This window comes from Monodelphis domestica, chromosome 3 (genome assembly GCF_027887165.1).
Source record: "Monodelphis domestica isolate mMonDom1 chromosome 3, mMonDom1.pri, whole genome shotgun sequence".
NCBI classification, from domain to species: Eukaryota; Metazoa; Chordata; class Mammalia; order Didelphimorphia; family Didelphidae; genus Monodelphis; species Monodelphis domestica.
The window spans coordinates 222,745,123-222,758,282 of NC_077229.1; the positions used below are offsets into that span (position 1 = coordinate 222,745,123).

General features: G+C 37.5%; 1 protein-coding gene across 1 annotated transcript in view; it reads right to left on the minus strand.

Moving 5' to 3' along the window:
- Window positions 1-2,622: 2,622 nt before the first annotated feature.
- The window catches only part of LOC100024047 (cytidine monophosphate-N-acetylneuraminic acid hydroxylase), a 71,228-nt gene continuing 60,690 nt past the window's right edge, over window positions 2,623-13,160 (minus strand). Inside the window, exons 13-15 of the mRNA XM_016431746.2 lie at window positions 7,286-7,401; window positions 6,004-6,090; window positions 2,623-3,173 (exon numbers count right to left, since the gene is read on the minus strand). Of these exons, the coding sequence (XP_016287232.1) occupies window position 3,173; window positions 6,004-6,090; window positions 7,286-7,401 (204 nt within the window). The 3' untranslated portion in view covers window positions 2,623-3,172. The remainder of the gene's footprint in view (window positions 3,174-6,003; window positions 6,091-7,285; window positions 7,402-13,160) is intronic.

Consider the following 13,160-nt stretch of genomic DNA (forward strand, 5'->3'; position numbering starts at 1 on the left):
CTTCAATACCAATTTTTCTTTCTGATACAAATTGAATGCCACATTCTGTACATATAGCATATATTTAATAAATATTTACTGAACTGAATTCATCATATTCTACATGATTTCACTTGTGTGGGAGGAGAGAAAGGATTTGAGGCAAATTTATTTGGTAAAATGAGGACTAGTGCATGTTGTTTCTATCTACCTGTGAGTTCTTTGAAGGTTGGTTTGTGGTTGTTGTTCTTTAGGTTTTATTGATTGTCTTTCTTTGCATCCCCAGCATTTAACACAGTTCCTGGCAAACAATGGGAACTTCATAAATGCTGGCTCACAATTTGCTAGTAGATTGTGTTTCAGAAGAATGATGGGGTGATGAAAAACATTTCTGGGGAACAAACTTTCAATACCTCCACAAAAGTTGCTAGCCTAAAAGTAGAGAAAGGAAATCCACAAAAATGAAGATGTCCCACAGCTTTGTCATATACTTTATTATATAGCCCATTGATATAAATTTGATTCAATAAATAATATACTTTGCTTTATAGATTAATCACAAAACAGAGTCCCTAGATTCCAAGCAGCAACTTACAAGTTAAATGTCTCTGAATAAACGGACTTCATTATTGGTCACAGTAAAGCAGAAATGATCAACTTCAGTTTGATTACCACTGTAAAGGTGGGAACCAGCTACATTTTAGAAGAGAGATTTCACCATCTCTCTGTGATGGCTCTCATTAGTTACAGAAGGTGGATTTGGATATATGATCACAAAACAAAACTTGGTACAAGAAAAAAACAAAAAGTAAAATCCAGAACCAGCTTGATCAAAGAGCCGATGTTTCTGGACTTGATTTTCCTTGTCTCATATGATCTTATTTCCTTCAAATCTCTCTTCAATCTAAGTAGTCATTAGTATGAGAATAGCTCATGTGGATAAGGTATTTTCAGGTCTATAAAATACTTCCCATCTATGTATGGATAACTTCATCCCTACAATCCTCTGAGGAATGTGAAACTACTATTATAATCATACAGTACAGACAGATGAGGTAACGGAGAGAAGTACAATGACTTGCCTAAGATCTCCAATCTAGTAAGCCACAGACTTTGAATCTGAAGATCGGACTGTAAAATGTAGTGGAGGGAGAACAAGGGACCTGGAGTTTGAACACCAGCTCCAGCACTCATTAGTATAGTGGTGTCACAAGCAAAACATTCAATTTTTTAAGGCTGTTTTCACATCCATAAAGTAGAGTTAATACTATTTATTTGTCCATGATTGTTTTAAAGAAACAAATTCATATAACTAGAAAACATAGAACGAACAAAAATAAATTATAATTTTGATAATTTTGTGTGTGTGTATTCAGTTGTTCCTAACTCTTCACGACCCCATTTGAGGTTTTCTTGGCAAAGATACTAGAAGGGTTTGCTATTACCTTCTCCAGCTAATTTGACAGATGAGGAAACTGAGTCAAGGAGGGTTAAATGACTTGCTTAGAGTCACATAACAGATTTGAATTCAGGTCTTCCTGACATCAGGTCTGGTGCTCTATCCACTTTGCCACCTAACGGCCCCATGTAGTGATTCCTGGCCCCTCTTTAATGTACATGGCCAACAGTATGGCTATTGTGTGAATGAGCTAGATAGGCCATCTATTTCTGCCAAGTTTGAAAAAAACCATATATCTCTATTTCATCATCTTGTACAGGCTTCACAGGGATTCAATTCATTTGGCCTTTTGACTGAGGGAGGGAAGTCACTTAGCCAGTCCTCTTCTACACATACACCTGATAAACTAAATTTCGTGTTTAGCCTCCTTGGCCTGTATTAAAATGAAGTTCGCGATTTTTAGTCCATTCCTCATTTAGGATATTTCCTGAATCACTACTGTATCCTCTACACAATTAGGTTCTTTTCTTGCTCGCTTCTTTGTTTCCTTCTTTATTCTTTTTCCTTTCATCTTTTTCTTCTCCTCACTCTCTTCTTTTCTCTAATGGTTCTGGGCTACTCCATCCTACACCAAATCTTTCAAGAAATAGAAATGGACTTAGGAAGGGGCAGCCTAAGGCTAAAAGGTCTTGAGTATATGTTGTGACTTTGCTTTGTATAGTTATGCAGCTTAGACTTTACACAGGAAATAAAATAGTCAAGATTTCTCCTGAAAACCATCATTTTGTATACTTTAGCTATTTCACTATCTGTGTATATTTTTTGTCTTTTTCATACTGGAGGAATAATTTGGAAATGAGGCCTGTGTTTAGCTTTATATCTCTTCAAACTTTTCTCCCCTTAACTGTAAATGCAACTTTTAATATTTGTTTTCTTCCCTTTATATAACCTTTCAAAAAAAAGCCTCGCCTTCTTTCTTAGAATCAATGCTAAGTATTGGTTCTAGGGCAGAAGAGACATAAAGGCTAGGCCATTGGAGTTGAGTGACTTGTCCAGGGTCACATAGCTAGGAAATGTCTGAGACAAGATTTAAACCCAGGTCTTAATATAAATAAATGCCATATATATATATATATATATATATATATATATAAGGGAAGTTTAAATATATATATATATATATAAGGGAAGTTTAAATATATATATATATATATATAAGGGAAGTTTAAATATATATATATATAAACTTCCCTTCTTAGAATCTATACTGTGTATTAGTTCCAAGGTAGAAGAGTGGTAAGGGCTAGGCAGTGGGGGTTAAGTGACTTGCCTAGGGTCATATAGCTAGGAAGTATCTGAGGCCAGATTTGAACCCAGGACCTTCCATCTCTAGGCCTGGCTCTCAATACACTGAGTCAGTCACCCAGCTGCCTCCAATATATTTTTGTTAAGCTGAATTCAACAACTGCTTTTTTGATAACTCATCTAATTATTTTCAAGAGGTACTGTTTCTCTTTCTGGTTCATGACTTTTTGATTAGAGTATTTTGGATTGAATTAACAAGATATTTATGAGATTAACATTTTGGCAAAGCATTGGATTTGTCAATAGCAACTGGTACATAAATAAGAACATGTGGCTCATAAGGGAAAAAAAGGTCATATGAATTGTAAAGTAGGATAATCAATTACAGGTAACAATATTAATTTCTTCATGAAAGTAGTGTTTTCTTGTAGTTGGCTCTTCCAGGAGGTAATGTCAATAAATTCTTCATATTTCATGTTGCTTGAGATTCCTACAAATTAGAGAAATTAGGAATGAATAACAATATGGAGCCTTACTTTAGTCACCTCTACCTTTCTAATCAAGTTAATTGAGGTTTAAGTATCTTTCTTTGCCCCTCTCTACCCCCTACTGAATTCCAAGTATTCCTTCTGGCAGATGAAGTGAAAAGCGTAGGAGAGAGGTGGTGGGTTTTGAGATATAATTCTGAGTCACATTTTGTGATCTCTTGGCTTTTTGCAGATTCACTATGATCATTCAGACTTTGTACACTTGAATTTTCCTGATTCCTCTACTTAAGTAGAAAGAATGCCTCCTTAGTGAAGCTATTTTAACATTCACACTTTGACTTTGAAATTCCTGGAAATCTTGCAATTCCTATAGACTTCTCTTTACTTTAGCCACCTACCAGATGATCTTGGATTTCTTGGATTTCAAAACTTCAACCTCAAAAATCTCAAATCTGCCAGCCATAGCACTGCTGGGTTTGTACCCCAAAGAGATAATAAGGAAAAAGACGTGTATAAGAATATTCATAGCTGCGCTCTTTGTGGTAGCCAAAAACTGGAAAATGAGGGGATGCCCTTCAATTGGGGAATGGCTGAACAAATTGTTGTATATGCTGGTGATGGAATACTATTGTGCCAAAAGGAATAATAAAGTGGAGGAATTCCATGGAGACTGGAACAACCTCCAGGAAGTGATGCAGAGCGAGAGGAGCAGAACCAGGAGAATATTGTACACAGAGACTGATACACTGTGGGACAATCAAAAGTAATGGAAATTCTCCCTTAGTGTCAGTGCAATGATCCTGAACAACCTGGAGGGTTATAGGAGAAAAAACTGTGGAAATAAAAACACTAAAGAAAAACAATTGCTTAATGACATGGTTCGAGGGGATATGGTTGGGGATGTAGACTCTAAATGATCATCCTAGTGCAAACATCAACAACATGGAAATGGGTTCTGATCTACCCAGTGGAACTGCGTGTCACTATGGGAGGGGTGGGGGGAGAGGAGGAAGGAATAGAAAATGGTTTTTGTAACCAAGGAATAATGTTTGAAATTGACCAAATTAAAAAAAAATAAATTTAAAAACATCTCAAATCTGAACTTGGATCTTACCCACTATGGTCACAAAAGCTATTCCTTCCACAATTACCACCTTGTTGCACTTACTGAACCTACTTCTATCTGGAAATTCAACAAGTTACCAACCTGTTGACCCCTTTGGATTTCCCCAAAGACATAACATATGTAAAGAACTTTGTGAAATTCTATGTAAGTACTAATTATTATTATTATTATTATTATTATTACTCCAGATTTATTAGCTTGTATCTATCATTACTTTACTGGTCTCAATGGTCAGCCAGGTAGCAACCTAGTATTCCTTGTCTCCTTGACCTTTGACCATGTCCTCCAGGTTAACCCCAAATCCTTCCCAGCATCTGTTTTCTCTGTTCTTGGCTACTAGGCTGCCATTGTTGTTGTTGTTGTTGTTGAGTCATTTTCAGTCATATCTGACTCTTAATGACCCCAATTGGGATTTTTTTAGTGAAGATAATAGAGTAATTTGACATTTTCTCCTCCAATGTTTTTGAAGTAAATTAATTCAATTGAAAATTTTATTAAGCAACTACTCTAGTCCATCAAGAAACAGCCTGGCAAAACAAATAGAGAGTTGGTGTTAAGTCATGAAGACCAGTTTAAGTCCTGCTTTGGATACATTGTCTGTATGACCCTTAACCTCTCACTGTTTTAGGGAACTCTTCAAGAATGTAAGTTGCAGAGATGCTGGCAGTCCGAATTCAAACAGGGAATTTCTTCTCCTGAGAATTCTCAATACCAATGGAATCACACAGGGCCAGACTCAATCTCTATCCTCTATATTCAACTAGAAAGATGTAATGATTGCTTTCTATCCAATCTAATCTAATCCAGTCCAATGAAATGGGCCATCACTACTATTCAGAGAATGTTCATCTCTTATGAAGTATAGAATTTTCCTCAGGATCTGCTTTAAACCTTCAAAACTATTAGCCTATCTAACTCTTAGTTAGGGAGAACATACCTCCTGTGTTATTAAAAAAATATTAAGAGCTTCTTGCTTAAACTTTCTAATCCTATTCTTTCTTTACATGTTGTTATATTCTCCTCACAGCACACCAGCATTTCACTGCATCTTTATCAATCATTTTCCTCACTCTTCCTTGGAAGCAAAAGGTGTCTCTATTCTTTTTCAAATGAACCGTTCCATCTATGTCCTGGATTTCACCTTTTCCTTCTTATTCTGGGATCTAAATCCATCTACTATACTTCTACTTACCTCTCTCTAAAATCTTCAACTTTTATCTGAACTGCTTTCTTTCACTCTACCCACAAACTCAAGTTTCTTCTTTCCTAAAAACTTATCCCTATCACTTTATTGAAATTACTCTCTTGAAAGTGATCCATGATCTCATGATAAATACAAAAGTCTTTTCTCAGTCTTCATTCTTTCCTGAAATTCTTTTTCTTTGGCCTGGAAATGCTGCACTCTCCTAGATCTCTACCTCCCCTTCCTTCTTCAATTTGTTCCTCTTATTCTTCATACTTTTTGTTACTACTATTTCTTCTTCTGACTCTGGCTTTGAGGTCAATGTTCTGGCCACTTCATTTTGTTTCCCTTTTCTCTTTCTGTTGTACTGGCTGCTATCACTTCCACTGATCTCCTGAAAGGTACTTATTGCCCTTACAATCTTTGTTTATATAATATGAATGGGATAGGACAACTCTGGAGCTGTGCTATCTTCTTACATAGTAGTATTTTTCTAATTGATACATCCCACAGCATGACTTACTATGGAGTGGTGTATCTTTGTCGTACCAAAAAAGACTTCCAGTGTGGTGGTGTCAAGGGAAGTTTTATTTGAAAATGATTCCAAAACCTAGGGGAAAAGTTGAAATAGGAGATATTTTTAAAAATTGCTTGATACTATTACATTGCTTACCAACTGACCATCAACATAGAAAACATTAAAGAGATATTCTGAGACTAATTATAGCATCCCATACTTGGTGTACCAGAGTCCTACAAAACCAGATAATTACTGTGAATTTTTTGTCTTTTATCATGATTTATATAAGAAGAAACATATACCTGATTTTAAGTAAACCTGATACATGAAAATTTTTAGGAACCCAGTGTCACGCCCATACCAGGATTAAGCATCAGCCTAGAACTTGGAATAATACTTGAGTATTATTATTGTCCTAAGTTGTCATCCACAGTGCTTGAAAGAGAATTCTTTGGTCAGAGATAAGGGGATGGCAGTGGGACTGCCTAATGGAAACTTTCAAAGAGTAAAGATGCAACAAATAGCTCCTGCATCTTTAGGAAATGTGTTGGCTGGTGAAGATTAGTCTACTCTCCATTGGAGATCTGTTTGTTTTATTCTATACAAAGAACAAAGGCAATCCTTTCCAAATTTTTTGATTGTAAAATTTAAAATTATATCACCAAATGGAATATTCTTTATAGATTCCTATATAGTTTGTTTTTAGAAAGCCACATGGTCAGAAAACAGAAAGGTGGTAATGCCTTTAATTTATCCCTATTTCCCTAAGTTTGCACACAGTGCCAGTCCAAAGCAAAATTCATAAGTGAACTAAGTAGGTCTTCAATTTCAATCTATTGTTTTTTTTTCCTTTTCCTCAGCCTCTTCCCATAACTCCCAGTGGTAGTGTTCCCTTTCTTAATGTGTCCAGTGCCTCCTCACTCTCTACACCCTCATCTAACTTAAAAACCTGCTCTCTGGGACCACAAAACAAAACCTTGCTTTTGTGTGTGTGTGTGTGTGGGGGGGGAATGGAATAGCTTCGGAACAAACCATGAAACCAATTCACACTAAAGTATAAATGAATGCCCTTTTAATGGGTGAACGAAGTCTTGTCAAAGAAAAAAAGTTCTAATGGGAATTTCAAGTATTAGCCAGCAGATGAGAGATAAATTTTCATGGATGATATTAGGATCTTCCTTCTAAGATCAAAACACACAGGCAGTCAGTTACTGTGCCCTTAGGTAAGACTGGACCTACAAGTATACTCTAAATGCCCTTGGGGGAAGATGATTTTCATACTTACAGATGATGATAAATGTCAGGATCACGCTGGAGTCGGGTTTGGAATCCTATATATAAGTCATCCCAGAGCAACCCGTGCTTCACCACATGCCTTATCACACTAATCCGGCTCCTTATCTGGAATGGTCAATAGAACAACCTTAGAAGTGGTACCTTTTGGATGTAGGCCACCAAAACATCAGCATCCTTGAAGCAATAATCCATGGTGGCAGGGGAAGGCACTGCTGTAGCAAGGCTTGCCCAGACAAGCACCTAGATGTTTTGGGTAATCTCCTTCTCTTCTATCATCTACTCTTCCCTTTGAAAAGGTGTGAATTGGTATTGTTCTGGACACCTGTTGTTGAGGGGCCCTTTATTCTGGCATTGGTGATAGTGTTCACAGATACATATTTACTAAAGAAATTAGGATCATGAAGTTAACAACATTTTCATGGTATACTACACACTCTTGTGATGGATCTTGGACTCAATTACCAAGGGAAATGGAACATTCCCAGGTTAGGAAAATTGGAAGGAAGAGAAGGGTAGGTCTCTCCCTCCTGAGACAACAGGTATAACAAATGAGAATAAGTGGAAGACACAGTCTCATGCATTAAGATGAAGAACTTTGAGATTCAGAGCCAAGACAGAATGGGTTTTCTGGAGAAAAGTCTAGAAATCTATGTAACCCCTCACCCTGTCCCAGATGAAAGAGTCAAGGTCTGGAGAAAGGGCAATCAGGACTTACCCTTTCTCTGGTTTCTGGGAATAATATGGACTCTCTAGATTCTGAGGGGGAGAGAGGGAGAGGAGTACTTGAGGTCAAGAATTATTTTGATCATTTCTGGGATTGGCTATGAATTTTTTACATTTTCTATCAGCTAAATAAACCCTTTCCTGAAGGTAGCTAGGTAGTTCAGTGGACTGAGAGCCAGGCCTGGAGACAGAAGGTCCTGGATTCCAATCTAGATTCAGATACTTGCTAGTTGTATGACTGGGAAAGTCACTTAATCCACATTGTCCAACCCTTTACCACCCTTATGCCTTGAAACCAATATACATTATTGATTCTAAGATGGAAGGTAAGGGTTTAAATAAATAAATAAAATGTTTCCTCTCTTTGCAAAGAGAGAAAGACAAAGAGACAGAGTGGGAGAAAATGAGCTATCCTGGTATGGGAAATGATTACTCGGTATTGAGATCACTAGTGGTCGTCTCTTTTGTGACCAGACAACTACAAGTTTGATCTTTCTCTTTCTTTGAGTAGAGAGAACCAAGAATTTGGATACATTAATTGATGGCATAAGCAACAATTGTGACCTGGACATGGGAACAACCAAAGAACCAAACCAAGCGGTGAAGATCACATCCATGACCAGAATTGCTCAGAATCAAAGAGCTCCAGTTGCTACATTTTCCTTTTCTCTGGATTTTTTTAATCAATGGGGAAGTGAGGGGGAGGAGGCAGGAAGGTAAAAACCCTTGATTCCTCTATTCCTTTTTATTCTCTGAGGCATTTTTCCATCCACATCAAAGACTTGGAAGGAACAACAGTACAGGGGAGGAATTTATATATTTTTTGCTATCTTCATTCTTAATTCTATATTATCCAAAGTTTTGTGAACAAATATACTGAATGCATCTATGAATACATAGGGAAAAGACCTAAGAGTAGAATTCATTAACAAAGGAGCACTACATGAGATATAAATAGTAAAATTTACATTTTCATATTTCATTTAATCATATCTATAGATTAAACCCACCTACCCAAGAGCTAAACAAAGCTTCATATGAACCAAGGCTGGAGTTATGTTGCTAAGGTGAGATGAGGGGGAGTGACCCAGAGAGTATGGCCATTTATGATGCTGCAATCTGTTAAAATTGACAATCCATCAAAACATTTATTAAGTGCTTACTATGTGCCAGATGGTGGGGAGCTAGGTGGTACAAGGAATAGAGCCCTGGGTCTGGAGTCAGAAAGATTGGATTTCAAATTTGACCTCAGATGTTTACTAATTGTGGAGTTCCTTTTAAGTCACTGCATAAAGCCTGCATAAAACCGGAGAAGGAAATGGCAAGTCGCTCCAGTATCTTTGCCAGGAAAACCTCGTGGACAGTTGGTCCACAGGTTCACAAAGAGTATGACAAGTGAACAACAACAACAAATGTACCAGGCACTGAAGATACAAATAAAATGAATGAAACAATATCCACTCATGAGGAGTTTCTTTTTTGCATATGCCTCCACGAATATATGAAAAGATGCAGGCTAATAGTTTGAATAGAGAATGCCCTGGAGGTTAACTGAGATATTGGACTCTGAGCTAATCCAAATTATGGCTGCATAAGAAAACCAGTGACTGGTCTCTCCCTTGATGAATAAAGCAGGCAGTGCTAAGCCTACCTTGCATGAGGGTCTATCATGGTCAAGGTACAGGACTAAGTTCTAGGGATAAAATGACATAAATAGAAATGATCTCTGTCCTCAAGAAACTTGCATTGCCCTATAATGTGAGACTTCTCACTACCCTTAAGGAACTTTCAACAAAAAGCATGTATTTGCTGAAGCTACTTTCTTTCCTATAAAATGTAAGAAATGAAACACTCCTTACTCTGTGCAGAGTTTTTGCTTTTTTGGCACTACCATAAAAATTTGCACATTTCTCAACTCCCGAAAGTTGATGGACTTTTTTTTAAACCTTTTAAGAGTTAAGTCTTTTTTTTTTTAAACCCTTACCTTCCATCTTGGAGTCAATACTGTGTATTGGCTCCAAGGCAGAAGAGTGGTAAGGGCTAGGCAATGGGGGTCAAGTAACTTTCCCAGGGTCACACAGCTAGGAAGTGTCTGAGGCCAGATTTGAACCTAGGACCTCCCATCTCCAGGCCTAGCTCTCAATCCACTGAGCTACCCAGCTGCCCCCTAAGAGTTAAGTCTTAAGAGTCAATGTTAAGTATTGGTTCCAAGGCAGAAGAACAATAAGAGCTAGGCAATTGGGTTTGTTATTTGCCCAGGGTCACACAGTTAGGAAATGTCTATGGCCATATTTGAACCCAGGTCCCTAGAACTCTAGTCATGTAACCACCTAGCTGCTCCAAGGCTGCCTAATTTAATTTTTACAAGGAGAGTCTGTTTCATGGCAATACATTTTCTCACAGTTCCAGCTCAGGCAGTTTTTTTGTTTGGATTTGTTTTTAATAACAAGGTATTAAAGACAGACAGAAAGTTTAGACTGTCAGCGTGTTTATATTTGCTTCTCCATTCTTATATCAGTCCAATAGGATATTTACTTACTGTGACTGTGGCTAAGGTCAGAGGAAGTACGTTTTCAAGTGCCTTGAAATTTAGGATTGCATGATTCTGCAATAACTAGGTCAGAAGCCCTGAAAGTATTAGCCTTGGTTAGCTCATTTGGACTAAAGTCTTAACAATTCCATATAAGGTGTGGAGCATTTTTTTAAGGACTTCTTCCTTTGTTTCAAATGATGATAATGTTGATGGTTCAAAAAGGAGCTACCCAGAGGCACAGATTTACAGTTTATGTTTGGAAATAATTAAATTAGATTTGGGTCAAGGTGAGAAACAGATCCATCGACTAGGAAAAACTCATGAGAATATCACATAGAGAGAATGACGATTAGTGATTTTGGAAAGCACTTGGTAAATCTTTAAGTGCTTTCTAAATGTGGGATTTTTATTAGTATTTCTGATTAACAAGAATGTTTCCAGGTCATATTCTGTAACTTAGGCAATGTTTCTAAGAGAGGAAGTTTCTATGGAGAACTGGGCAGAGGAACAGCCTGGGAACTTTGGGAAAATATTCTAAATCAAGCTTCCACGTACATGTAGCATATCCGCCCATTTTGCTTTTATATAGATCAAGCCAATTCAGTATTGCTTTCTGTTTATTCTTAGATATACAAAGCAGTGGAGGGGAGCCTTTTCAACTGGTTTTTGGTAATTGAGCAACTCCTTCCTAGAAAGCTGGACCCTGGGATGAGGAGGCTATATTGTAAACCTCATCTTCTTGTTGGATTCACACAGGCATTCCAGAATTCTAGTTGGGTCCTGTATGTCATATTCCTCCTTGGGAAGTGGAATAATTCAGTTAGGAGTACAATAACCTCTCCCTACAGACTTTGTTAGGAATGACCACAATATCATCCAATTAGTACTACAATAATAACTTTTAAAATGACAATAGTTCTGAGGGACTTATGAAAAAAAGAATCTTATTCATCTCCAGAGAAAGAACTGTTGAAGTCAGAATGCAGATGCAAGCAATATGATTTTTCACTTGTTTATTTGGGCTTATATTTTGGGGTTTTGGCCACTTACAAAAATGAACAATATAAAAATATGTTTTGCATTATAATATGTATAACTCAGGCTGAATTGCTTGCCAGCTCTGGGAGGGAGGAAGAAAGAAATGAGAGAAACAAACTGGATCATATGACTTTGGAAAACTTATGTAGAAATTTGTTATTTATTCTACATAAAGTAATTGGTAAAAAATAAATAAATGAAGCACTCTAGGGAAGAAAAAAAATTATAATAGTGCTTAATCTAGCACTTTAAGGTTTGCAAGTAGCTTAAAAATATTATCTCCCCTTAGTCTTAAAATAACCCTGGGAGATAGATGCTATCAATATCTACATTTTACAAATGAGAAAGCTGAGGCAAAAGATTTGCTCAAGGTCACACAAATATTATGTGTGTGTGGCTAGATTTGGACCCAGATCTTTTTGATTCCAGATCCAGCCACCTCATTTATTATGAATAATCATAGCAATAGCATCACCTTCTATTTGTATAGTGTTTTGCAGTTTACAAGGTACTTTCACTTACTTATTTGATCCTTAAAGAAACCCTGTGAGGTTTATTTAATAATGAGTCCTATTCCCATGTTCTTCCTATCAAACCATAACTAAGAGAAAGGGTTTGGGGGAACACTAAAAACTAAGAAAATCATTTTAAAGCCCTGACTTGATGAGAAGGGGATCCATTTGTTTAGGTCTCTTCTAGAGGTTTCAGGGGCAGTACAAACAGAGTTAGATACAGCCTCGGGATCTGGAAGACCATAGTTCAAGTCCTACCTCTACTCAACCCTGGCTGTGTAACCAAGAGCAAACTAGTTAATTTCTCAGTGAATCAGACAACTCTCAGATCCAAAGTTGCAGAGCAGGTGTGTAAACCTTAAAATTTCTTAGACTTATAAATGTTGGAAATTTCACCATTGGGAAATTTCATACTTGAAAAAATTCCTATTGATAGTGGGAACTCTATTGGAATGTGAACCCCATTGGCATGGGAGGGTCCTCCTCCTCCCTTCTTAAGATTACTTTAGGACAGAAACCTTTTGCTGAACAATGGAAAGGGCTTGGACCTATGCTTAAGCATAGAACAGGAATTTCTTTGAGTCATGATTGATTTTAGAATTGATACAATAGAGATACTTGGAATGACAGAACCAGGTCTTGGAAAATACAATTTCCACCCCACTCAGTCCTAACAGGATTTAGGAAGGGCTGCAGCAAAGATCAAGATTTAATTATTTGAGAATATGACCTTCAACAGACATGTGCAAAGCCACAGACCTCTGGGCAGTCCTGGGTCAAGCTAGAGCAACCATTGGCACAGGGAAGACATGGACAGTGATTGGTAGATGTGAGAACTGAGGGGAGGGAACTTGGATGGTTTCCTTAAAGAGAGAGGGGTCTGAGGACTAGGGGTGGTTGGTTGGAGAGGTTTTTGGTCTGAGAGGTGGTGCTCTGAGAAGCTTGCTCTGAAGGAAGCTGGAGGTGGAGGCCCCTGAGACTGTTTCTCCATTTTGGTCACATGAGTAATAGGGACTGATCTCCTTTCTTTGCCTCAGCTATCTAAGGGCTTGGGCCTT